At 42.7% G+C, this 26,184-nt stretch overlaps 1 protein-coding gene across 2 annotated transcripts in view; it reads left to right on the top strand.

The window, feature by feature from the left end:
* The first annotated feature begins 1,062 nt into the window (after nt 1-1,062).
* Nucleotides 1,063-26,184, top strand: part of PAXBP1 (PAX3 and PAX7 binding protein 1) — a 33,426-nt gene continuing 8,304 nt past the window's right edge. For both annotated transcript variants that reach the window (XM_066619080.1, XM_066619081.1), the window contains exons 1-14: nt 1,063-1,651; nt 5,531-5,659; nt 7,388-7,564; nt 8,599-8,820; nt 10,273-10,376; nt 11,628-11,848; nt 12,903-13,092; nt 18,739-18,862; nt 20,206-20,305; nt 20,986-21,101; nt 22,753-22,952; nt 24,512-24,656; nt 24,760-24,881; nt 26,088-26,164. In XM_066619080.1, the coding sequence (XP_066475177.1) occupies nt 1,156-1,651; nt 5,531-5,659; nt 7,388-7,564; nt 8,599-8,820; nt 10,273-10,376; nt 11,628-11,848; nt 12,903-13,092; nt 18,739-18,862; nt 20,206-20,305; nt 20,986-21,101; nt 22,753-22,952; nt 24,512-24,656; nt 24,760-24,881; nt 26,088-26,164 (2,423 nt within the window). In that variant the 5' untranslated portion in view covers nt 1,063-1,155. The remainder of the gene's footprint in view (nt 1,652-5,530; nt 5,660-7,387; nt 7,565-8,598; nt 8,821-10,272; nt 10,377-11,627; nt 11,849-12,902; nt 13,093-18,738; nt 18,863-20,205; nt 20,306-20,985; nt 21,102-22,752; nt 22,953-24,511; nt 24,657-24,759; nt 24,882-26,087; nt 26,165-26,184) is intronic.

Genomic DNA, 26,184 nt, shown 5'->3' with positions numbered 1-26,184 from the left:
GAGACCTGCATCCTGGTTCCCTCCCTTGCACCTGGCCTTTGGAGGTAGCCCATTTCTAAAATCAGGAGGCTGCACGTACACATGACTGCTTGTAGCCTGTGATGGACTTTTTTCCTCCAGAAGTCTGTCCAATCCCCTTTTTAAGGCATCCGGGACAGGAACCATCACCACATCCTGCGGCAAGGAGTTCCACAGCTGCTTGGCCTGAGTGGACAACCCCTTGGTTCTGGTGCTGTGTGAGAGGGAAAAGGGCATCCCTCTGCCTGCTCTATCACCACATCCTGTCGCAGGGAGTTCCACAGACGCTCAGCCTGAGTGGACGACCTCTGGTTCTGGTGCTGTGTGAGGGGGAAAAGGGAATCCCACTATCGAATCTATCACCACATCATGTGGCAAGGAGTTCCACAGACGCTCAGCCTGAGTGGACAACCCCTGATTCTAATGCTGTGTGAGAGGGAAAAGGGCATCCCTCTGTCTGCTCTATCACCACATCCTGTGGCAGGGAGTTCCACAGACGCTCAGCCTGGTTCTGTGCTGTGTGAGAGGGAAAAGGGCATCCCTCTATCCAATCTATCACCACATCCTGTGGCAGGGAGTTCCACAGACGCTCAGCCTGAGTGGACGACCCCTGGTTCTGGTGCTGTGTGAGGGGGGAAGGGGCATCCCTCTATCCAATCTATCACCACATCCTGTGGCAGGGAGTTCCACAGACACCTCACACGGCGGCGGCGCTGGTCTTCGAAGGACTACGGCGGGAGGCGCCGTCTCCCCCCACCACTGGAGCATCTTCTTTTTCCCGCGCTTCCAAGCCCGCTCCTCGCAGGAAGAACCACGTGACCACTCCCCTCCCCGCCGTCCTTCGGTGTCAAGATGGCGGCTTCGTGTCTCTCTGGAGATGACGAGGCTGTCGTCGTCGTCTATGGTGCTGCGCAGACGCTCCTTCTGCGCACATCGATGGTAGAGCTCATCGGCCGTTTTCCACTGGGCCTGCCTGATGACGCGAGCAGGCGAGGCCGGCGGCGCGCGGCAGGTGGCGCTGTGGCGGCGCGCGGGTGGCGCGGTGCGGCTGAGGGGCGAGGGAGCTGCACCGCGCTCTTGGGCTGCCGGTGCCGCAGTCGTTGCTGCCCCCGCTGCGGCCTCCCGCGTCCGGGCGGAATGTTCCGCAAGGCGCGGCGCGTGAACGTTCGGAAGCGGAACGAGTCGGAGGAGGAGGACGAGGAGCGGGAAGAGGAGCCGGCGCCGCGGCCGCCCCCGCCGGGAAGGGATGGGCCTGCGGGCGAGGCCGCCGCGCCCGCCGCGAAGCTCCCGCTCCTGCCGCTGCCAACGGGCTGCGTCCCCCTCGTGCCTCCCGGGGGCGGCGGCGGCGGCGCCGCGGGGGGCTTCGCTTTCGGCGGCGCCGAGGTGGCAGGCCGCGGAGGAACCGGCCTGACGATGCCGCCTCTGCTGCAGCCGCCGCCGCCACTTATTCCCCCTCCGGCAGCGCCTCCGCCGCCGCCTGCGCAGCAGCCGCAGCCGGGGAATAACGGGTTGCTGCCGGCGGCCGCCAAGCCCAAGGAGCGGAGGAACAAGAGCAGGGAGGCGGGCGCCGCCGCGCTCACCCCTCCGCCGCGCGGGAGCCTCAGCCTCCTCAGCTTCCAGGACGAGGAGGAGGGTGAGTCCAGCTTCCCTGGGAGCGGCACCGCGCCGCGCGTGCCTCCCCAGCCTCTGGGGCTCGCCCTCCCTGTGGTTCTGAAGGCTTTTGAAACTGTTGGTCGCTTCACGCGACACGAGACTCTTCCGCGTCGGAAAGGACGCGTGTCTAAGTACACGTGTGTCTCGCCCTGCGTGTATTTTGGGGACAGCACACGCATAAGGGATTAGTCACGCTTGTCTTCGAACCAGAAGGGTCCCGTTGGGCTCTTGAGGTCTTTTGTTTCACGTGCAAGTGCCCTGCATGACCAGGGCACATCCTTTAGGGAGGGGAAAGGGGGCAGAACTGTGTTCAACAAATGCTTGTTTCAGTACAGCTCTTGCCTCATTATCCTCTGATTTGGTGTCTGCTCTGGACTTGACACCCATACGGGGTCCACCTTTATTATTATTTATTAACAGTATTTATATACCGCTTTTCAACAAAAGTTCCTAAAGCGGTTTACAGAGAAAATCAAACAGCTAAGGGCTCCCTGTCCCAAGAGGGCTCACAATCTGAAAAGACACTGCTGGGGTGAGGAGGGCCAGTTACTCCCCCCCTTCCGCTGATTAAAAGAGGAGCACCCATTTGAAGAAGTGCCTTTTACCCAGTTAGCAGGGGTTTAAATTTTTTAAATGCCTTGTAATAAGGGAATAAAAGCACCAAATCCTATTTCTTTCCTTTGTCCTGTTAAACCGCTCTGATTGCAAGCCTCTGGGGGGGGGGGTGTTAAGGATAGCTTTGAAGACCCACTGCTGCAGTGGTTCTCAAACCTTTAGCACCAGCACCCACTTTTTAGAATAAGAATCTGTCAAGACCCACTGGAAGTGATGACACAACCAAAAGTGGTGTCATCAGGCAGGAAAATTTTTAACAATCCTGAGCTGTAATCCTACCCACACTTACCCAGGAGTAAGTCCCATTTACTATCATTGTTTAAAGCATAGTCTGTTAAAAGTGTAGTTCTGTAACATTTTCCCAAATGCAGTCACATGCCAGGTAGCATCAAGTCTAATTTATTAAAAACAGAATATTGAAATGAATGAGGATCCACCTGAAATTGGCTTGCGACCCACTTAGTGGGTCCCAACCCACAGTTTGAGAAACATTGTACTGCTGGGTTTCTTGCTCCTCCATTGTCTTCCTAGAATGCATCAGTATAGAGCAATGGTTTCAACTTGTGTAACCCTTGGCAGCCCATTTCCATAAATTGTATTACCCCTCGTATTAGCTGTGCAAGGCATTCTAAAGCCAGCTCCACAAGACATTCTACTACACACTTTTACTGCCATTATTCAATTTTTCCCCCCAAGTTCCCCTAAAGGTCCTGGCAAGTACCCTGGGGGGACCCATACCCTAGGTTGGGAACCACTGGTACAGAGCAAGAAACCTAGAAGTGGGTCTTTAAAGCTATTTTTCCACTCATTTTGGTATCCACTGATTTTTTTTTTTAACCATTGAGGGTTCCGGAACAGAATCCCAAAATGGTTAGATCAGGAAAGTCTTCCACATCTGTCTTTTCTGGGAAAATGCAGAGATCTAAATGTATAATTTCATTCTCAACACAAAGCATGCATATTTTCTACTCTAGTATCCTAGAAGCGTACGAAAGAGATCACAAGAGTTCTGTGTGTTTGAAATGTTTTATATTCAGATACAGATATGTGAAGTTGCAGAGGCCATGCCTATTAGGAAAATCATACTTTTTTCTATTGATGTTCTTCCCTTTAAAATGTATACTAAATAGGGCCAAATTGTTTCTGATGGTGTGTTGTAAAGGATATGTCTAAATGCAAAGGTATACTAAGAAGTACAAGGAGCCCTTGTGAAAAACCCAAGATCCATCAAGTTCAGCATCTTTTCCTCTATAGTAGCCAACCTGTTGCCACAGGGAAAACCACAGGCAAGCTATTAAAGCAATAGCCCTCTTCTGCTTTTTCACCCCAGCAACTGGTATTCAGTGGTATATTGACTGAGAACCTAGAGGTTCTAGTATAGCTGTTGTCATGACTAATAACCATTAATAGATCTGTTGTCCATGAGTTTGGCTAATCCCATTTTCAAACCATCTAGGTTAGTAACCATGGTGACTTATTTGAGAATTGAATTCCATATTATGCAGTGTGTAAAGTAGTATTTTATTTTGTGTGTCCTAAATCTCCTGCTAGTCAGTTTCATTGGGCAATCTTGAGTGTATTGTTATGAGAAAGTGAACAAAACTCTGTGTTTTTGTCACACCATTGAATGAGACTCTTACTGGGGCTTCTTGGTCACTTGCACTCTTACGTTCATGGCCCATGAGATGTTTTCACAACAGCACTTTTAGGGCTCAGTCCTATCCAGCTTTATAGTGCTGGTGCAACCATGCCAGTGGAGCATGTACTGCACCCTGTGGTGGTGGTGGTGGCGGCGGCGGCGGCAGTCACAGAAGTCTCCAAGGTAAGGGTGCATTTGTTTCCTTGCCTTGGAGCTGCATTGCATTGGCCCCTTAGACCCTTTCGAAGTAACCACATCACTCTTCTGACTTTGTTTTCTAAAAAATGTTATGGGAGTAGGACTGGAGTATGTTGCTGGCAATCATTCTACAAAAATCATGGTTGAACCACTACCAGCTCTGTAATCTACATGCTGATCATACATGTATTGCAAGATTGGACCAGAAAGGAGATCTGCCTCAATGAGGCTACTCTGATCCTTGCCAGCTGTTTAACTGGTGCAAGTCTGAAAAGCCCCATGTAGGACTTGCAGGCCTGGGAAGGAGGATAAGATATGGCAAAGGACTCCTCTACCAATCAGCTTCCTCCTCAAACTTTCCCCCCTTTCCACTCTCACCCACCCAGAAATGCCCCTCACCCTGCACCACTCAGCACAGCACTTACTTCCACCTGCAACCGCAGGTTGGGATACATCATTGGCAGGACCTTCCTGCTTACACACGAGTCATTGCAAACGTGCTTTATGGCTAGTGATGGCACAGCTGCTGGTGTGCAAACACTAACAAAGCACAGGATCTTGCTGTTACACTTGCATTTTTAAAGTAAGCAAGCACATTTAAATGATTGGTGCTGGAGGGGGTGCGTAGGGTGGCCTGTGGATGCAATCCTTGGTTAATTGAAACTGCGGATACGGGATTCACAGCTACAGGGGCACCCCGTACTACTTTTCAACAAAAAAATTCACAAAGCAGTTTACACAGCAAAATAAATGGTTCCCTGTCCAATGAAGGGCTCATAATCTGGAAAAAGAAGTGCTGAAGAGACACCAGCAACAGCCACTGGAAAAGACGCCACACTGGCGTGAAAGGGAAGAGTTGCTTTCCACCAACTAAATATAAGTGGACACTTATTTAGAGGATGCCTCTTCGTCCAGTTAGCAGGGGTTAGCGCTGTTTGTTCTTAGAATCTTTTCTGGCAGTAAATGAGTTCTAACTGGAGCTTGTTGTGATTTGGGAATCCCAAAAGTGCATTTTTATCTTCAGTGATGTGAGGGATACGTTCCCTGAAAGTTGAGCACTGCACAGTACACTACTATAGGAGACATTGTTTCCTAACATGCAGGAAACAGGTACTGATTGGCCTCGTGCCAGTCAGGATGCACTGCTCCCATTGGCTACAATATCTGTCAATCTCAACCAGGAGAAAATGCACTATAATTAATCGAGGCTAAAGAGAGATTTTACTGACTGGTAGGGATCTGCTGTTGTGGAAAGCAAGGCAGATCTACAGAGTTCTTGGTAATTGTACAGTTTAAAATGATTAGTTTGATATATTCTGCTGTGCCATGCCTTTCGTATAGTTGATGAAATTTCAGTCAATATTTTGTTAGTAATTTTGCTCATTCATCTTAATTTTTTTCTTAAAGAAACAGAAGAAGTTTTTAAAGTGAAGAAATCAAGTTACAGCAAAAAGATAGTAAAACTGCTTAAGAAAGAATACAAAGAAGATCTTGAAAAATCCAAAATAAAAACAGATGTTAATGCTTCAGTGGATGGTAATCTTAAATTCAGCTTGAAATTTAGCTTGAAATTATAATTTAGCTTGAAATTATAACTGCAAATGTGATTTTGTGCAGAATTATAACGACATTCTGTATATTTTTACAAATAATTAAGTGGCATTGCTCTATTTTCTGCCTGTTCTTCCATTCTTCCCCTGCTGCAAAACCAGTTTTATTTCTCTTTGAAGTCCCAGGAACTCTGTAAGAACTGACAGAGCTCATCCATGTGTATGGATAGTGAGCTTGAGACTTTTCTAGCATTGGAATGGACACTAAGGCTGAATGGGAGCAAAAGAGTCCTTTGTGCAGCCTTCATAAACCTCTATGAAATAGGGTTGCACTCAGGGCCTCTGAGAGGAATTTTATCAGGGGGTACAAAGTTTCTTTTGGGCTCCTCTGCAAAGAGGGAGGGGTGAAACAGAGCAGGGGGTGGTGACGGGCAAGCAGAATAGGGGTAGGGAGGGGCAAATCGGGGTAGGGGGAGGGTAGAGACAGCTGGAAAAGTCTTTGGAGCCTAGGTCTACCAACCCATGTGGCATCAGTGGTGTCTCCAAAATCTCGTGTAGGCAACATGTCTGAGTAGATAGAAAAACATAAGATCCCAGGAAATTTCTGGGGCCCCTCCTTTGGTTCCAGGGCCCCCCTTTAGACCCTGGGCCTGGGTACAAATTACTCCCTTTACCCCCCTCCCATAGGCCCTGGTTGTACTATTCAGGTTGATAGAAGGGGAAAATATGTCTATTTCTTATGCATTTTTTCATCTTATCACTAAGTTCATAAATTCTTGGATGAAAACTTGTTGCCTGAGTAAGTTTAGTCAAAAACTATTCTAACCTTAGAAAGTGTTCCTAGCGAGGGACTGGTAAAGAGGACTTCCTTCTGTTTTCAAGTTTGTATTAGTTCAGAAACTCCCTTGTGCATGTTCTTAGCTTAGAATACAAAAATATTACTGATTACAACTGGTAGTGTATTTTGCTAAGTATCAAGAAGGCTACAGCTGAAAATTATTGAATGACTTGGCAGTTTGTCAGTTATTTCACTACACTTTGTTAAGAAAGGTCTTACATTCATTTGTTTGCATATTTGTGTATTATGTATTATTTTAGAAAACTGTTGCATTAAATTATATATTTTATATATTTTGAAGTAAATTTTTCCAAAAAACATGTTAAAGCAGTGGTATTCAGACTGAGGTGTCACAACACCCCAGCGTGAGGGCCCTGGCCTCTGCCCCCTTAAGGGGCAGGGGGGAAGGTAGTGACGAGATCCCAGGATCGTGCCACTAATGGGGCTGCAGGGACTGGGATGCACTGGGAGTGCATCCCAGTCCCTGCAGCATTGTCCTGGGGCTGCGGGGAGCCCTGTGCGAGCGCCTGCAGGACTCCCCAGCTAGTTCGAAGTGAATGTAGAGCAATTGTGCCCCACTTCCAGTTTTGCGGAAGTAGAATGCAATCACTCTTACTTTTACTTCAAACCAGCTGGGGAGCCCTGCAGGCGCTTGTGCAGGGCTCCCTGCACCCCCAGGACGATGCTGCAGGGATTGGTGAGTGCATTCCAGTCCCTGCAGCCCTCCTGAGCGGTGTGAACCTGGGGGTCGTGTCACTGCCTCCCCCCGCCCCCACTGCCTCACCCCGCCCCTACTGCCTCCCTCTGCTCCCGCAAGGACTTACTCCTTGGAGAGTTTGAAAACCCGCAGTATTAAAGTATAGATTTATTTTACAGCTGAACAGTCTGCAGACAAAATTGGGCAAATTAAAGATGCTGTTCAAGAAGATGGCACTGCAAATAGTGAACAAGGAGAAGAGGAGATGGAAGTTGAAAGTGAGAAAGAAGAAGAAAAACCAAAAACTACAGGAACATTTTCAAGTTCTTTGTCATCTTTGAATGTTCTACGTCCAGGTTAGGACATTTTAATTATGCTTATCTGATTTTACTAAATCTTATTTTATTTTGTATTCCAGACAAAACTAATCTGCTGGTTGTGATCTTTTTTTCTTTTCTTTTTTTGGAGATGTGATTCTGTTTCTGTTTTTTATAATCTGGTGAAGCATTAACCCTGGTGATGTAGCTGCTCCTTTCATAACATGCAAGAATCTTTACCCATATTTATGGGAACAGAGTTGCAAGTAATATCACAATAAGACTGATTATCTCATCTTAGAGATGAGCTAGTGAACGTGGCTACACCACTCTCTTGTGTTTCAAAACTTTGTTTTAGATACAGTTCCTAATGTATAATCACCACTAAACAGTGTGCGGAAGCTACATTAAAAGGTTTCATAACATATATTTCTGGTAGTTGACTGAGAGCCCAATCCTGAGCTCAGTGCTCCAGCTTACTGCTGGAGCACACTGTCGCAAATGTGCTGTAAGGCATGTTTGCAAGGCTTACCGCCCGGCTAGCACCCATCCTCCACTGATCGGCAGTCTCATGGACCGCTGAGCCATGGCATAGTAAGCGGGAGAGGGGGCGTTCTGGGGAGGGGGAAGGCAGGCAGAGGGTGTGGAGGAGGTGTGATGGGGAGGCGGAGGAAGGGCGGGAGGTGTGCTGGAGGCGTGCCAGCGGGAGGGGGGAGTCGGCCCCATGGAGCTCCACTCCATCGGATCCAGGGTGTTCGTGTGGGGCTTGGTTCCCTCCACAAACACCTTTACCTTACTGCTAGTAAAGTGAGTAGCCCCATTGTGGGGCTGCTTACCTTACCTGGGAGACAGGGACAAATGTCCCCTTCTCCCGAGGCACCGCCCGTGGCAGGCTGAGGTGTGCACGATGCTGCGGGAGCCGTTCTCGGTGCCGCTGCAGCTGCGTGCCCCAGGCAGCTCAGATTTGGGCTGTTAATGACAAATGTGTTATGGTCATTACTGTAAAATGTGGATGTCTATGATTAGATGGACTTGGCAGTTTTCTGTTTAAAGAAAAGTACATTTTTTTCCAGGAGAAATCCCGGATGCTGCATTTATTCATGCCGCTAGAAAAAAGCGCCAAATGGCTCGTGAGCTTGGAGACTTCACACCCCTTGATAATGATCCTGGAAAAGGGCGTCTTGTTAGAGAGGATGAAAATGATGCTAGTGATGATGAAGATGATGATGAGAAGCGAAGAATAGTTTTTTCAGTGAAAGAGAAGTCCCAAAGGCAAAAAATTGCAGAGGAAATAGGTAAAATATCATGGTTATCAGTAAAGTTGTTAAATTTATATTTCACGTGTATTTCACTGCTGAGCCATTCCAGCTTCTCCTTTTGGAGGCCAGCCTCCATCAAAGAAGCCAGAATGGTGCAGCAGTGAAATCCCAAAGCCCCCCACTGCCATCTGCTGTTGCAGCAGCTTTGAAATTTTACACAGCTCATGTCTTCTGAGCTCTCTGCAGATAGCTGCAAATCAAGCCAGGCAGGATCAAATGTTCATTTATTGCCTGACTTCTTTTCACATTCCTTCTGCCTTCTCACCGTGGCTTCTCACCCTTCTCTCTCAGTTATCACAACTTGTCAGTGATTTCCAGGCTCCCATCCACGCACAGCTAATCACATTCAACAGTAGCTCAAACCTCCAGACCACACCCCCTACCCCCTTTGTCCCCCAAATGCCTCAGTTCAACACTGCTGCTAAAGCTATTCATCCTATTTGTTGCATAGATCACATTTCATCCTTCTTTAAATTCAGTGCTCTGTTATCGGATCCAACCCACTTTCTTGCCTTTACATTCCAAGTTCTCCATGGCCCTGCTTCTCAGCTCTCATATCTTGCTACAGTCCTGCCCATGATCTTTCTTAGCTCCACTAACCTCAACTATCCAAAGGTCTCCTGCTCCCTCAAGGTAACCTTGCCCTTTCATCCTTGCTGCCCTTTATACTGGAACCACCTTCCTGAATGCCTGCAGGATGTTCCTTCAGTCAGAATATTCAAATTCTGCCTGAAATTCATCTTTTCTGTTTAGCCTTTGACACCACTCCTTATACCCGATTACTGTGACTCAGTTTAAATACATGAAGCAGAAATAATTGCATATCTGCTTATCCCTGTCTCCATCTCATTCTCTTCCTCTGTGTCAGTTTCTAGATTGTAAGTCCTTTGGGACAGGCACCTATCTTGATCATACTGTGTAGACCAGTGGTTTCATACTTTTATCACCGGGACCCACTTTTTAGAATGAGAATCTGTTGGGATCCACCGGAAGTGATGTCATGGCTGGAAGTGACGTCATCAAGCAAGGAAATTTTTTACAATCTTAGGCTGCAATCTTACCCACATCTTCCCAAGAGTAATCCCCATTGACTATCATTGTTAAAAGCATATACATAGTAGCCTATTGAAAGTACAGATCTGTCACATTCCCCCAAATGCACTTGCATCCCATGAGAGCATCATGTCTAATATATAAAAAATAAAACATTGAAATGAATGGGGACCCACCTGAAATGGGCTTGCGACCCACCTAGTGGGTCCCAACCCACAGTTTGTGAAACATTGGTTAGACTGTTATGTACATTAATGGCACTAAATAATTTTGCCTTTTTCACTAAAGTTAATCAACTTCAAATGTTGTATTCCAGTTTTCATACTCTTATTTAGTTTAAATATTTTATTCCTACTGTTTTGTCTTTGTGTTCAGGTATTGAAGGAAGTGATGATGAAGCTCTGGTCACTGGTGAACAGGATGAAGAACTTAGTCGGTGGGAGCAAGAACAGATACGTAAAGGCATTAATATACCTCAGGCATGTATTCAGATAAATCGAAAATTGGGGTCAGCAAGTGGCAGGCCCTCATCCAAATCTAACCTGTTAATTGTTGTCTGGCCCCCAATTGCCAGCTGTTGGTGACCAAGTTCTGTGGAAATTGGACTTGGAAGCTGAATATATGGGGCATGACTCCTCAACTTGACATTTCATTTTTTTTTTGCACAGGTTCCCTTATCCATATGACCCTTTTGCTCTTGTCAGGGCTTATAAATAATAACTAAACTTAGAATGCAACCCAGTTGTATGTTAAGACCTGAAAAATCAGAACTAATATATTAGCTTGCTTAGCTTAACAGAAGCCTGCTTTTTAAAAGTCAGATGACAGAGTATTGACGTGACAATTGAGGTTTATGTAGTGATTGTGGTTGTTAGTTTTTTTTTATACTACCCTTCTTTCAAGGAGCTCAGGGTGGTGTACATAGTTTCTTTCTTCCTTTTATCATAGTTTCTTTCCTCCTTTTATCCTCACAACAACCCTGTGAGGTAGGTGAGACTGAGAGATAGTGACTGATCTAAGGCTACCCAGGAAGTTTCCTGGATAAGTGGGGATTTGAACCTGGATCCAAAGAGGAGCAGTGGTAATCTGGTTAACTTGTATTTTTCTCTGAAATTCTACATACTCAAGATTCACTACTGCCATACAGTGTGGAAAAACCAGCAGTGGGAAGTTTGGTACGATATTAAAATGTTTTTGTCCAGTTGTGTTTGAGTGTGGTTCTTTGGCATTGAAAATACAAAAGCCTGTGATACAAAAAGTCATAATAAGCTAAGTAGCATACTGATTGTTATCTAGTGATTAGATTTTATGGGCTTTTCTGTGTTTTTCTTAGTATATTGTACAAATTGTTTGAATGCTTATTAGGGAACCAGCAACTGATAACCTTTGGGCAGATCATTCACTTGGTTGATACCATCTCTCCCTCCCTGCCATCAACTCAGAGGCAAGAGTGATATATGTGATCATGGGATGTGGTAGTTGTCGGCTTTAAGTTTTAAACCTTCCATCACATTCTACCTATTCTGCAAGTGCAGTGCTTTAATAAAACTATATCAGGGATGTATATACTTGAAAAGCAACATTCTGTAAGCAAATCTTTTTTTTGCTTAGTTTCATTGTGGGGTAATGAGAAATGCTTTGAACTGCTTCAGTTATTTCAGTCTATTATAGGGTTTATACGATCTCAGGTTTGTTTGCATGTATGTATTACATGTATTTTGTTCCTGTAGGTTCAAGCAAGTCAGCCTGCTGAAGTGAATAGCCTGTATTACCAGAATACTTACCAGACAATGCCTTATGGATCATCTTATGGCATTCCTTACTCATATGCTGCTTATGGATCAACGGAAACCAAGTCTCAAAAAACAGATAACACAGTACCTTTCAAAACTCCCAGTAATGAGATGACTCCTGTTACTATTGATTTGGTAAAGAAACAGCTTAAAGACAGGTAGGACAGACCAACTTTTTAAAACTTAAGACCTGTCCTCTAGATTTCTGTTCATCAGGCATCTTTAGTCTGGGGGGCAGATGCAGAATTTCATCAGTGGAAGCCTCCTGACTGGATCATTATAAAAAGGAAGAAGAGAAACTATGTGCAAAAAGTCTACTTGGATTACTTCTTTGGGAGTGAAATATGACCATGCACTCGTGTTGAAGATTGGCTCATCTTCTGGACGCTGAAAAAAAAAACTTGTAGCCAAGGAATTGAAAGGACAGCGATCGTAGTTTACCACATATTTTATGAAAACTAGAAATATTTTTGAATAGGTAAACGTTTTAGACATGAGACTAAGATTGTGTTTTTCCAGATGCCGTACCATATTGGATATCCAAAGTATCCCTCAAGTGTTAACTGAACACTTGTATGGGCATCTTAATATAAACAAATATTTTAATGGTTCAAATGCCCCTTTACAAGTCTTTTTTTAGAAATGTTTCTGTAAAAGAAGGTGAGTGAACAAGTAGAATGACACCCTTAAATTTTAAGGGTTTCAACTCCTAACAGATTCTTAATGTTGAGCTCCAACACTGAAGATTACACTTTCAAAATGCTGAGTGCTTCTTCTGTTTGAATTAACAGATATTAGGGTACTTGGTGCCCTTGTAAGTAACACATAAAATGGGAAGAAAATTTATGATAGACAATACCTAGCAGGGTTACCCAACAAATCTTTGTGCAGTATTGTGACTCGCATGTAATTTAAGAAACGACACAAAATAAGAGGAAGAAGCAATAGTCACGTGTGTGTGCATGTGCAGTTGCATATAGGACACTTGACAGTAAAGAGAGGTGAAACGAGGTGGTGCATTCTTAGATATTCTGGGTATTAGTTAGTTAAGCATAGCTTTCCAGAGTGGGGTAGCTTCCTTTTTCCTTGTAGTGTATACAAATGTTAGCATTAGATCTGATATTTAGATTGTTTTGCTATAAGAATCTTAAATAATGCACAGAGCTTATAATAGGCTTTTGGATGTAAATGTATGTGTTCGTTGACCCTCAGGTTGAACTCAATGAAAGAATTTCACAAAGCAAATCAGCAACAACATGAGAAGCATCAGCAAAGCCGTGATGACTCGACCAAGACAATTGAAAGATTGGAAGGGTCTTCTGGGGGCATTGGTGAACGGTATAAATTTCTGCAAGAAATGCGAGGGTATGTCCAAGACTTGCTTGAGTGTTTCAGTGAAAAGGTAAGAATGCAAAATATATTCATCTTTTTCAGTAACGAAGTTTAGTCTGTGTTCAAACATGTTCGCTTGTACATGCCAGTGAAACACTCAGCACCTGTCTGAAGGTTTGATTTTAAAAATGGTGAAAGCAATGTAAGTCATAGTAGAACAGCAGCAGTGTTAAAGTTGTGATGCTAGCATTTTAATTGTTGGGAGCTTTTCTAGCCCAAAAAACCACTGTGGTGCAAAACAATGCAGTTAACTTGCAATTCCCAGTTTTCAAGACATTGAGTTTAGAAGATAAAATGTACAACAGCATCCACATAAATAATCCGCACAGCTGTTCTTGAGTTTCTTAAAATTGAATTTCTTGGTAGTTGAAATTAGTTAAACTCCTGGTTCTACAATAATATGTTTGGATCCAAGATGGTTTCTGTATGTAGCTTACATGTGTTTAAAAATTCAGTAGCCTATCTGTTAATAGGCTTTGGTTCCCAGAAAAGTCTTTTGTTCATTCCTTCTCTCAGAGCCAGATTTCAGGCAGTGCTGTACTTGCCTGGGTTGTCTTTTTGCCTTTACTGATGTGGAGGGTTGCGTAGGGAAGCATACTAAAATTATGATTCATGTGCACACTCGCTCTGACCACAAAAACCCTTGAATAGAATGGGTCTTGATTCTGAATTAGCATACATTGCATTGTGCTACAAATACAGGATTAACAATTTCCCCATTTTTAGTTAATCTTTTAAAGTAAAACAGAGTGTTGCTGAATTAATAGTAATTTTTAACATTGAGTATAGGAATGCTCTTTAAGTGCTTCATATCCATGTTAATATAATAACCTTTTCTGTATACAGAGAAGGAACTCAGCAATGTGGTGAAGCACAAAACAAATCAAAGTTAGACCTAGAAAATCTTGTGCACTGTGCGCTTGAATTTAACTGAGCGAGGACCCAATCGTGTCCAACGTTCCAGTGCTGATGCAACTGTGCCAACGAATGTGTGCTGCATTCTACAGTGGAGAGGCAGTCTCGGACGCCTCCTCTAGGTAAGCGAACTTTTGTTCCCTTATCTTGGGGCAGCATTGCAGCTCTATTGGCACAGAAAAGTTGGATAGGATTGGACCCTTAACCTTCATAAAAAAATTCCTGACATCTAAGCAAAAATGGGATTAATGAGACTTGCAGGTCCTATGCTGTGCAGGGAGAATCCAGCAGGTTTGGACACTGTTCCTCCTTCCTTCCTTAGCACACAAACATTCCAACACCCCACACACGCACACCTTTTCTATTATGGAGCTATTATGAAGTTAACGTTACTTGTGAATGTTCACTAACCACAATAGACACCAAAGCCCCGCAAATATGCACTAGTCTGCTTCTGACCATGGTTACAAGTTCTGATTTTGAATGCTCAGTGTTAGGAAAAAGTGCTGTTGCTCCTATGTTGCTAAAAATATCTAGTTGTGAAGCTGAAAAGAGAGGAAGAGTGCACCTGGTTAGAAAGGATGAGTCAGGATAGGACTTCCTGGTTACAGAATTGAGCATGGTTATGTTTGCATTGAATCACAGTGATGCTCCCTGTGTTAGGGTTTACATGAACAACAGGAGTATATATGACGGTGCTAAGTAAATGAGTTTTGGGTAGAGCTGTTGAAGAATTTTTACTGAATTAATCATCTGCCTTCTAATAATTATTGGATGGATCAATTTAAATGTATTTCCACATCACCAAAGCTTCAAGATAAATGGATTTTGGGGATACTGATGGCAGTGTAAGCTAGGTTTTAGTTTTCATTCTCTGTTGCTAGGTTTTAGTTTTCATTTGTTTCTGTCTCAGAAACAAAATAGCCCAGTGATTTTCAACCTTTTTCATTTCTCAGTACACTCGCAAGGCACACCATTGGTTCTTTGACAATTGACAAGCACACTGTACTGCCAATGGGGGGGGCTCACATCCTCCATTGACCCTACCAGTAAATGACCCTCTCCCAAGTACCATTCATGGCACACCTGTGTGCCACGGCACAATGGTTGAAATGGCAAAAATAGCCACTCAAAATTAAGTACCCTTGCTTGCACAAATTAAAAGTCTCACAAATTAAAGCACATTAACCTATAAAGATTAACTGCCTTAGATTAATTGTTTAAAACAGTGGTTCCCAAAGTGTGCGTTGTGACATCCGTCCAGGGTTATCGCCAGGCACTCAGCAGGGAGTTGTGGGACTCCCAGTACCCGGCACTGAGACATTGGCCTGTGCCTCCAAACAGCAGCAGGAGGCTCAGGTCAGTGGACAGAGCTGCAGCTTACAGAAACCACACACTGGAAACTACTCTTTTGATTAAAACAAATTAGAGAGCGGATAACAGTGTAATAGAAAAATATATACAGTTGGCCCTCAGTGTCAACAGGGGATCCATCCAGAACCCCCCTCCATGGATCCTGAAACCTGCAAATAATTGAATCCACAGGTGGGGGTCTTCATCCACATCTAGAAGGTGGTTTGAGGCCTGGGGAGGCAATAGGCCCCCTGGAGGTTTTGGAAACGCACTTCTGGTTTTTGTGAAAATCCGCACTTCAGACCGCCTCCTGGATGTGACTGTAAAACTCCTTCAGTCACAACCAGCAGGTACATGTTGGCCCTTCTGATGTGGGTTAGAACCCACATTAGGTCAAATCCACAGGTCGTAAACCTGCAGATAAGGAGGACTGACCTGTATAGACATTCTCATAGAGGAGAAAACAAGGTTGAAAAGGGCAGAATAAACCCTTTGGAGCTGCTTTTAGGATTTACAATCACTTTGAAGTGTGTCTGTTTTGTGTTGCTTCTGTGACGCACCCTGATTGCTTCAGGAGCATCCTATTTATTTTGCATCACCACAACTGTGTTTGGAAGGATTGTGAAGAGCATATGGCGCAGATCAAGATTGTTGATCTTGATCTGGCCCTGGTTGTTCTGTGACAGTTACAGCAGTGTGTACAGTTGCAGTGCCTGCCTTCTTTGCAATGACCTTTTCTTACATTTATTTCCTTTGCGTTGGCAGAGTGCGAGTTGACAAAAAGTAAATGCTTGATTAAATTTTAAAGTTTTGAGGAGGATTATTTCCATTCTGCTTCAGCAGTGTGTATGCTGTCATTAAGAGGATGAAGTGTGCTTGTGTGTGCTCAGTTTGGAAGGAAAGCTAGGGAGGCACTGGTGCAGAAATGAGAGAAGGAAGCTCAAAGGTGCACTAGAGATTATTATTATGTCACATGTATTTCCAGGTGACTTTTCTTCAGGGGCCCTGATTAAACAAAGCCATCTTTTGTAATGTGTCAGAATAACTTTAGAAAAGACTGTTTTGTTTAAGCTATGCTCCAGGAAAAAAGTCCCTGACATGCAAGGCATTGGACTTGCATATTAAAAAAATAAATCGTTTTGAAGATACTCTTTTTTTTAAGTGCTGAGCTGCATCTTGGCTTGTGATTTTCCAGCTGCTGGTTAGAAGAGTAGCATTACAAAATTAGGCAAAAACTAGTCACTAGTGTGTATGTTCACACTTGTGGCTGCTTCTGGGAATGTAAGTTCTTATCTACATCTCAACTGTTTAAGGAGTTTGAAAATATTTTCAACAATCATTAATTCTTGGGGCTTTAAAAAAAATTGTCACTTGTTTAACTTTTTTTCTCCCCTCCCCCAGTAAAATATGTTAATAAAATGGTACGCCACAGTGGCTCCCAAACTGGTGGGTTGTGACCCACCAGGGGAACCAGAAAAGGGCCATTTTCCTTTAAGGGAAATGGCCCAGAAATTGACTGCAACATGATCAGGGCTGCTGCTGGGGAGGGCAGGTTTTTCCAACTTACCTGAGGGTTGCTATGGCTCTCCCGTAGGTCTGGGGAGCCTGTGACCCCTTCTGCAGCCCTCCCCAAGGCTTTAAAGTTCTCTTTAAAAAAAACAAAAACACTTCCGATTTTGTGATGAAAACAGGAAGTGGTTTTTTTCTTTTTTACAGAACTTTGAAGTTCTGTAAGGCTCCAAAGGCTGCAGAGGGGTTTACAGGCTCCCTAGACCCTCTGGAGAACCATAGCGACCCCCAGGTAAGTTGGAAAAACCCTCCCCGGCAGCTGCATGATCATCCCAATCATGTTGCTGCCCCTTGCTCCTCCCTGCCCCAGCAAATACTTACTGGATTCCCAAAGTCTGAATAGGACTTGGGAAACCACTGGTATACAGAGACTCTGTGGTTTAAAAAAATATGTATATTTTTCATCTTCAGTATAAACTGCTTGTTAAATCTCTGTTTAAGTGATCACTTTTTCTTTGAAATGTTCTTTATTTCATTTCGAGAAAAATGAATTCTGTGTGTTTTATTCTGTGTGGTTAAATTATTAATTAACCTTGGAATTTCACGAAGCTATTTTATCAGGAAGTCCCTGCTGCAATAAAGAACTTTATTGTTCGCATTGCATCTAAAACAAATATGGAATAACTTGGCCAGTACTTTGATAGAGGAAAAGGAATTGAGGATGGATTCAAATGACCAATGAAATGGGGGTATGGCAGCTTTAAATCCAGCTACGTGGAAACCACTTTAGATGGGGACCTGCTTGTGTAGTGACTTAGCACATAAACCCCTCCCAGATTCCTGTTTGTTTTTAGACTTATACCTGCAACTTCAAATGTAACCTACCCACCCCTGGAATGAATGCACTATCAGAATTGTGTCATCAAATTTGACATTAAAATCCTTGCGTTCTGCAGTCATTTTCATTTTTAGCTAGTGATATGATCTGTGTGCAATTTGACTGCAGTCCTTAACACTTCCAAAGATGTTTCATTGAAAGAAATGATTCTTTCAAAAAAAATTGTGTTTAGGACCAAGGTGTTAGTCCAATCTTGACATGAGTATATGTGCATAATGTTTATCTGCTTAAGAAAAAGCAGCCCAAAATAATTCCTGAGGCTATCTAAATGTTTGAAAGTTAATTTCATACAGAACATTACCAAAATAGTGGCTATTGACTTACTCATTTTAGTATTTTTTTTTCAGCTCGCTCATTCATAGTGGATTTACTAACTGCAAGTGTTCAGTACTTGTCTGTCATGGCTAGAGGTGTTTGTTTCTGGTGAGTAAGATAGGATTACAGCCTAAGCCTTACTGAACACAGTAAGCTTATGTCTGAGTAAAATAAATAACACTGTTTTCAAGCACCTCTAATCATGGCCTATTACAAATGTGACTCTTATTTTTCAATTATCTCAGTAAATTGCCTCTAAAAGACACTATTTCTTGGGCTTCTAAATAGATACCTGTAACAATTGCCTCCAAGTGACTAGGTAGTAAAACTTTTTGTAGATTGAATGAAATTCTACTTGGTTTCATGCAATTTCATATGGAATAATAACAAACAAGTCAACAACCAAGCTAGCAAATGTTCCTGTAGGTTAGTGACTTTTGTGGGCTCCTTTGCAGACCTGCTTTTAACACTTTGAGTCAGGTAGCTTGTTTGTCTTTCTTTCCTACACACTTTTCTTCAGTATCATAGTATTTAGTAATTAAAAATACAGGTGAAAAAGGAAGAAATGCATCTAAAAGTGCTGCAATACACCATGGAGTAGAGTGGCATCCCAGACAATTAAGCACATGAAGACTTTTTTTATTACGGAGTATTATATTTTTACAGGTGCTCCTGATTAATGAACTCGAATCAGCAATGCACCAGCTGTACAAACAGCGAGCTTCCCGCCTTGTCCAAAGACGACAAGATGATATTAAAGATGAATCTTCGGAGTTTTCAAGCCATTCAAGTCAGTCCATCTTGAAGGTTTTTATTATTCATTAAACAACCTTGTTTACTTAGTGCAGTTTTAACTTAAAGTGAAACTACAAAGCATGTCTGAAACAAATTTAGTATAAGAATTCTAGATAAAAATACTGTGGTGCCCTTTTTGTTGAATGTGTCTCAATTATTGGTAGCAGTAACATCTTGATTAGGCCTTTTTGCAAGTTAAAGGGTTGTGTGTGTGTGTGTGTGTGTGTGAGAGAGAGAGAGAGAGAGAGAGACTCCATACTGTCATCTGTTCATTTCCTGAAAGTGTATTGCAGAACGTTCTCTACATCAGAAAATGATTTGTGCTGTATTGGCAATAAAGTATGCTGTACTGCCAATAGTTTGGTAATGTCTTGTGTTGCTTAAAGAAACCAAATGTATGTTAAAAGTTCAGATTGCTGTGCCTGCCTTATTCTAAACTGTGGATATGAGGAGTACAAGCAATTCTTGTGCTAACATTTTGTTTGATGTAAATTACACAATTTTGCTAGGACTAACTTAAAATAAATTGGGCAAAAGATACAATTAAAAGTGAGTATATAACATATCATGTAAAAGTTTATACCCTCTTTGGTACAGGATGATAGATGTTAGGTAAATCACGTTCATCCAACAATCTTCATTCTTTCTCTCCCCCCCCCCCCGTTCCAAAAGTTCTTGTTGCTTTCAGCGGTTCAGTATTTTAGAACTACTAATACCCTACTTTGATACTAATGCAACAGAACCATCTCTTAATTCCTGTTACTCATTAGTGTAATTCACTAGAAATAGAAATCTGATTTACTATAGATGTGTTAAAGGGCTCTGTTCTTCCTTTGATCTTTCTCGTTATAACGGTTTTAACACAAATGTTTTTTCTTAATATAAACATTGGGTGGCAACTCGACTAGTGCTTATGCTTTTTAGTAGCTCCCTCCACTAACAAAAAGATCCTCTGGGAAGGGGACACTGCAGAAGGGGTCCATGTGAAGGAAGCTTCCTTTTGCAGAGAGATCTCTCAGTGGTGGAAGCACTAGTCAATATGCCACCCATATTTTTTTCCATGCTGTATAAAAAATTTACTGTTTATTGAAGAATGATGTGAGTGATGATGATTTACTGTGAGTGATGATGCTTGTGTCTTTACTTTTATTTCGTTTGCAAATAGTGGTGAAGGTATTCCAGATTTTGGCCAAACTTAGAATATTTCAGAAGGCAATTAGTTACTGTCTTTGTATCTGTCGGGGGATATTGAAACTTATCTGAAAAGCAATTGTCATTATTATGGTTCCAGTAACAGCACATAAAGGATTCCTAATTTCATTGTCTGTACTCTTACAGGTAAAGCTTTGATGGCACCAAACCTTGATTCTTTTGGACGAGACAGAGCACTGTACCAAGAACATGTAAAAAGGCGAACAGCTGAAAGGGAAGCTAGAAGGTACAACTGTATTGAGGTTTTCTCTATATCAGTGATTTTCAACCTTTTTCATTTCATGGCACACTAAAATTGTCAAGGCACACAATTGGTTTTTTGACCATTGACAAGGCACACCACACTGACAGCAGGGGCTCACATCCCCCAGTGACCCTAACATGATTCTCCCCCAAATTCCCATGGCACACTTGCATACCATTTGTGGCACACAAGTGTGCCATGGCACAATGGTTGAAAATAGCTGCTCTATATGAATTGGGATAGTGCTTAGCAGCTCTTTTTTTCTGTTTTTTTTTAATGTGAATTTTGTGTGTTTGCAGATAAATGTGCACCTGAAACAATAGGGCAGCCTTGTGTTTGGAATGCCTCTTGGGTATCTGTAGACACAATATGACATAATGGACTAGTTGGTGTAGGTGGAGACCAACTGTGGGGTTTAATAAATATTGTATAAATTCATTCCAAACGGAGAGGAAGAATAGCAAAATATTCAGGCCTGCAGTGCTAGACCTGTTGCATATCGTATGTTCTGTAACATGTCAGCATATCGATTTCCTTGCAGTCATGAAGAGAAGAAAAATGCATCTTCCCTTACAGTATTGGGGATCCTTTGCTAGGGAATATGAGGACACTTGGTCCTCTAATTTCAGATCACCATGATCATGTTCTATTTCTGTTAACAGAGCTCGTCGTAGACTTGCAAGAGAGCAGTCTGGGAAGATGACCGATCATCTTGAAGGCCTTTCTAGTGATGATGAAGAAACCTCCACGGATATGACAAACTTCAGTATGGAGCGAGGTTAGATTATTTTAATGTTTATCTGATCAGTCTTCAGATTTTAGTTGATCAATCAATTAAATTCACATATTTGTACAATTTTTTTAAAAAGTTAAAATTAAAAGTAGTTCACCTTTAGCTTTCTTATTAGCCATGGAACCAGTTGAAATAGCAACTCAAACATGGATATTTTTTCAACATTGTAAAGTATCCAAGTAAAATAACCAAGTAAATATATGGTTTTATCAATGTATACATTGATTAAGTATGCACCTGTAAATTTAATAGTTCACTGAAATAGTCATATTCCAAAATGAAAACATTCCTTTTGTTTCTTCCAGGCATATGTCCCTGGAAAGACATACATCGTGGGTTTTTTTTGTGGTTGTCTAGTTCCCAACAATGAATAGCTAGATCCAACTCCTTTCTCTCTCTCTCTCTCCCTCCCCCCCCCCACACCATTAATATAAGAACAGCCTTTCTTGACCAAAACAGTTACTCAAGGAAAGTTAGCACCTTGTACCCAGCAATAGCCAGCCAGATACAGCACTCATTCATGTATGTTACTGTCCTCTTGGCTTACTGGAGTGCATGTATCAAGGGGCCAATTACTTGGCTATTCAAAGCTGCCACCAGCTTAATCTCCACTCTCTGATCCATTTACCCCTCTGCTCTGATGGCCTTCAGGTGGACAAGAGACTCTGTCCCTCATATCTGGCAGCAACCGGGCTAGTGGAAGGAGGGAGAGTATGAATCAACTCTGCTGACCCATGGAATCTTAACATACAGGGTGGCTGCTTAATTGAAATTTTAATTTGGCTTGAGAGAGACAGTTTTAATCTGTCATGTTGATAGTTGATAATGTTGCTGCTCTAGCTAGAATGCATAGTTTAAATCTCAGTTTTTCATGGAAAAAAATTCACATGTGTACAGTATAATATTTCAAACCTTAATCTTCAGTATACTGAATGTAGGATTATTACTTTTAACTCATCATCCTGGACACAGGTTGCAGCAGGCTTTGAACTGCAGCAAAAGGCTTGCCACCAAGGCTGCTCCCTGTAATCAGCCTTTTATTGCAGACTGCTAGGATGCCCCTTCCAGCATCTTTCTAGCCTTAATCTTACCTTGTGTTTCCCAGCCAGGGAGAGCAACTATTGCAAGTTACAAAAGCAAGTCCGTTAGCAAAGGCAAGGGTGCTTTCTTAATCTGCTGAGAGTTGCTTTTCTCTGAAGTAGTTAGAAAAGATGTGTAAGCCTTGAGAGTGTGCTGCAGGCCAAAAGGCAGGGTATAAATTATTATACTTGTAGGGAGGGAAGTGCTTGTAGGGAGAGAAGTGCTTCCCAAACTTTTTGCCATACGTAATAGTATTTCCATGTGGTTGTGTGTTCATGTGGTTGCCATACTACAGAGTGCATTCAAACACTTGCAGAAATGTGTTTCAATACTGTAGATAAAAAATCAGCTTCTGAAATGAAAATAACAAACTTTGTTATGTCTTAATGTGAAGAAGCCAGAATATAAAAGACACTAGAAGTTATATAGGTTTCAGCATTTTGCAGTTTATCTTAAATGTTTGGTTAATATATTGTGTTGCAGAACTACCAAATTAGCATGGAACAGCAATAAAATTAAATTGGCATTCGAGGATAACAAAATATTTGTATTCTAGATCGTATTTTGAAGGAGTCCAGCAAAGTTTTTGAAGATGTATTGGAAAACTTTCACTCCATAGACTGCATAAAGTCACAGTTTGAAGCCTGGCGTTCCAAATATTTATCTTCCTATAAGGATGCTTACATTGGACTTTGTTTACCCAAGTTGTTCAATCCTTTAATAAGACTTCAGTTGCTTACTTGGAACCCTTTGGAGGTGAGAAGATGCTGAAATGCAACCACTGTTTTACTTAGCACTGTGTTCTGATTTATTAAATAAATGTGGTTAAGTATAATTTACTAGCTGTTGTGCTATGTAACTGCTTTGTGAACTATTGTTTGTTGTAAAGAGGTACAACTCCTGTTTCCTTACCTGCAGATTCAGGACCCACGGTTTTAACTGCAGGTTCCAAACTCGTGGAGGCCAAACCCATACCCTTCAAACACAACCGGAGCTATGCTGCGGTCACGTTCTGAGGGCCAGGGAAGCCTCCCTGACCGTCAGAGGGCCTTCTAAGGCCTCCAGAAGCGGAAAATTGTAACTTCTGGTTTTTGGTAAAAAAAAAAACTGGTGAAGCCTCCCCAGCCCTCTGGATGCAAACGGAGCATCATCACGTCACATTTGGAGGTTTCCCTGCCCCATGATTTGATTCTTTGTGGGTTTCAGCATCTGCAGGGGTTCTGGGAACAGAACTCCTGCAATTGCCACGGCATGACTGTATATTAATATTCTTAATAAATAATGGTTTAGCACTATGAAGTGGCTGGAATTAATTAGTATTTCAGTCACTTAGAGCATTAAGTAGCCTCTAGTTTGCAACATTTGTCCTTAATTTACTAACTAAGCATCTTGCCATCTAATTTCTTGATGCCTTGGCCAGAAATTTCCAAATGGTAAGCCTGGACCATAAAAACTTTGCTGCATTTTAGTCTGCTAGCCTTAGAGATTGTGGTGTGGCATTGGAATGTAGTAGACTCAGAGCCCAATCCTGTGCTTGGCGGCATGGCTCTGTGTCACTGAGCACTGTCGCAAACGTGCCATAAGGTACGCTTGCGAGCCTCACCACCAGGCTAGTGTGGGGTGGTTGCCCAGCCTCCGCGGCTCGGCGGTCTCCCAGACTGCCAAGCCGTGGCACAGTAAGCAGGGACGGGTGGGGAGGAGACATTCTGCGGAGGGGGGAGGCCGGTGAGGTGCGGAGAGAGGTCGGGGAGAGGCGTGACACAGAGGCGTGACGCGGGGATGGGGGCGGGCTGGAGGCGTGCCAGCGGGAGGAGGGAGGTGGATTCGTGGAGCTCTGCTCCACAGGATCCAAGACACTCGTGGAGGGCTCTGTGCTCTACACGAGTGCCTTTAACGTGCGGTAAAGTGAGTAACCCCATTGTGGGACTGCTTACCTTACCCGGGGGAAGAGGATGAAAATCCCCTTCTCCTGAGGTGCCTCCTGAGGTAGCCCGGGACGCGCAGGATCCGGCGACAGCCGTTCTCGGTGCTGCCAAGCCTGGGCGCCTCGGGCAGCTCAGGATTGGGCTGCCCAGGAGATAATGATGGCTTCTACTTCCTGACCCAGAAACTTTGTGCATTGGCAGATAGATGACAAAATAAAGCATCCTGATTGCAGTGCCCATGTACTCTTTCAAAGTAGTATATGATGCTGACATTTTGACTATGAAGCTCACCGTCTAAACATTTTTGCTGGCATAGGAGTGGCAGGTTCTCACACAGCTGATGCTTTGTTTTAAATGTAATACGAAATTGATGTGTCATTTTATCAATAGGATAAGTGCCAAGACTTTGAAAGTATGCTATGGTTTGAATCCTTGCTATTTTATGGATGTGAAGAATATGATCAGGAGAAAGATGATGCGGATGTTTCACTATTGCCTACTATTGTGGAAAGAGTGGTTCTACCCAAGTTAACAGGTACTTGTAAACATGCAGGTTTTTTTTCAAGAATTTTATTTTTATTTTTAGCAACAACCAAATCTTAATGTCTAGGTCTAATAATGTGTTTATTTCTTGCTAGTGCTTGCTGAAAATGTGTGGGATCCTTTTTCTACAACACAAACATCTAGGATGGTAGCCATTACCCAGAAATTAGTAAATGGCTATCCTTCTGCAGTACATGCAGAAAACAAAAACACACAGGTAAAAATCTATGCTTTATCTTGTGTAGAGGATATAATTGCTGCAGATATTTCTAGCTTGCATGTTCTTCCTCCATAACTGCAAATTTGACAGATATTGTTTGCTTTTGAAATAGTAGTGACCTATAGTAGTAATTCTAGTTATTTGAGTGTACTTAAAATTGCAGCACTTAACACTAGCACCCTGTTTTCTTATTGCAATTTATAAAACAAAAGTTTTAAAATGTTTGTTCATCATTTTGTTATGATCAGATTGGATAAAGTGTGTTAAGGGGTAAAGAATATGTAAAATGTCCTTGAGCATTCCCTCTTAGGCAGCCTATTCAGCATTTTGTCTCAATTGTTTCATCTTGTTGAATGATCAGATGTTTGCCACTCATGGCTATGGCCCAAAAGCTGTGCCTTTTACATGCAATCTACACTTAAATGCTTTTCATATGTCTGTTTAAATAAGTGGGAGATGTTTGTGCCAGTGTCACATTGTTTAAGCCATTGGACTAGGAAAAGGCGCATCAGCATTACTCCTTGTTATTTATTTATATTTTATTTATGTATTTTTACCCCATCTTTCTCCCCAAGGAAGAAGCTGTATGACTTGCCTGCAGAAGGGAGGGTTTTTCTATGGCATGCCATAAGTAGTGATGAATGCTTAAACGGCCCCTAATCACAAATGAAAGGATAGGGCCATTTTCTTCACTAACAAATTTAACACACTGCTTATGACTTGTATGGAATCTGTGACCAATGATACTGGAGATACTCTTGATCCTTTGTGAAAGACCGCTGTTGTTTCACTCCGTTTCACATACGCTTAAGTGAGTAAGGGCCCAATCCTATCCAACTTTTCAGCAACTGTGCAACCAAAATGCAGCCCTGAGGTAAGGGAACAAATGTTCCCATACCTTAAGGAGGCCTCTGTGACTGCCTCCCCACCACAGGATGCAGTGCACGCCCCATTGGCACAGCTACATTGGTCCTGGAAAATTGGATAAGATTGGGCCCTAAAGCATTAATTGTTAATGTTCTCCTTTATCCAATAATTTGAATTTACATAACAAAGCAAATACTTTTTTAAAATTACCAGGCATCCTGATTGACTTCGTAAGACTGTTATTCAGTGGAATACTTTGCTGGATTTATGCTAAAATGCACTTTGATTTTTTTAAATGATCTTTCAGATTCTTATGTTAAATTTGAATTCTTTCAGACATTACTGAAAGCTCTTTTGCTAAGAATGAGGCGAACTCTAGATGATGATGTATTCATGCCACTTTATCCCAAAAGGTAAGACTGCTTTTCTTATT

The sequence above is a fragment of the Tiliqua scincoides genome, chromosome 3, assembly GCF_035046505.1.
Source record: "Tiliqua scincoides isolate rTilSci1 chromosome 3, rTilSci1.hap2, whole genome shotgun sequence".
In the NCBI taxonomy this organism is placed as follows: Eukaryota; Metazoa; Chordata; class Lepidosauria; order Squamata; family Scincidae; genus Tiliqua; species Tiliqua scincoides.
The sequence above is the reverse complement of the archived record's forward strand: the minus strand, read 5'-3'. Positions and strand labels throughout refer to the sequence as shown.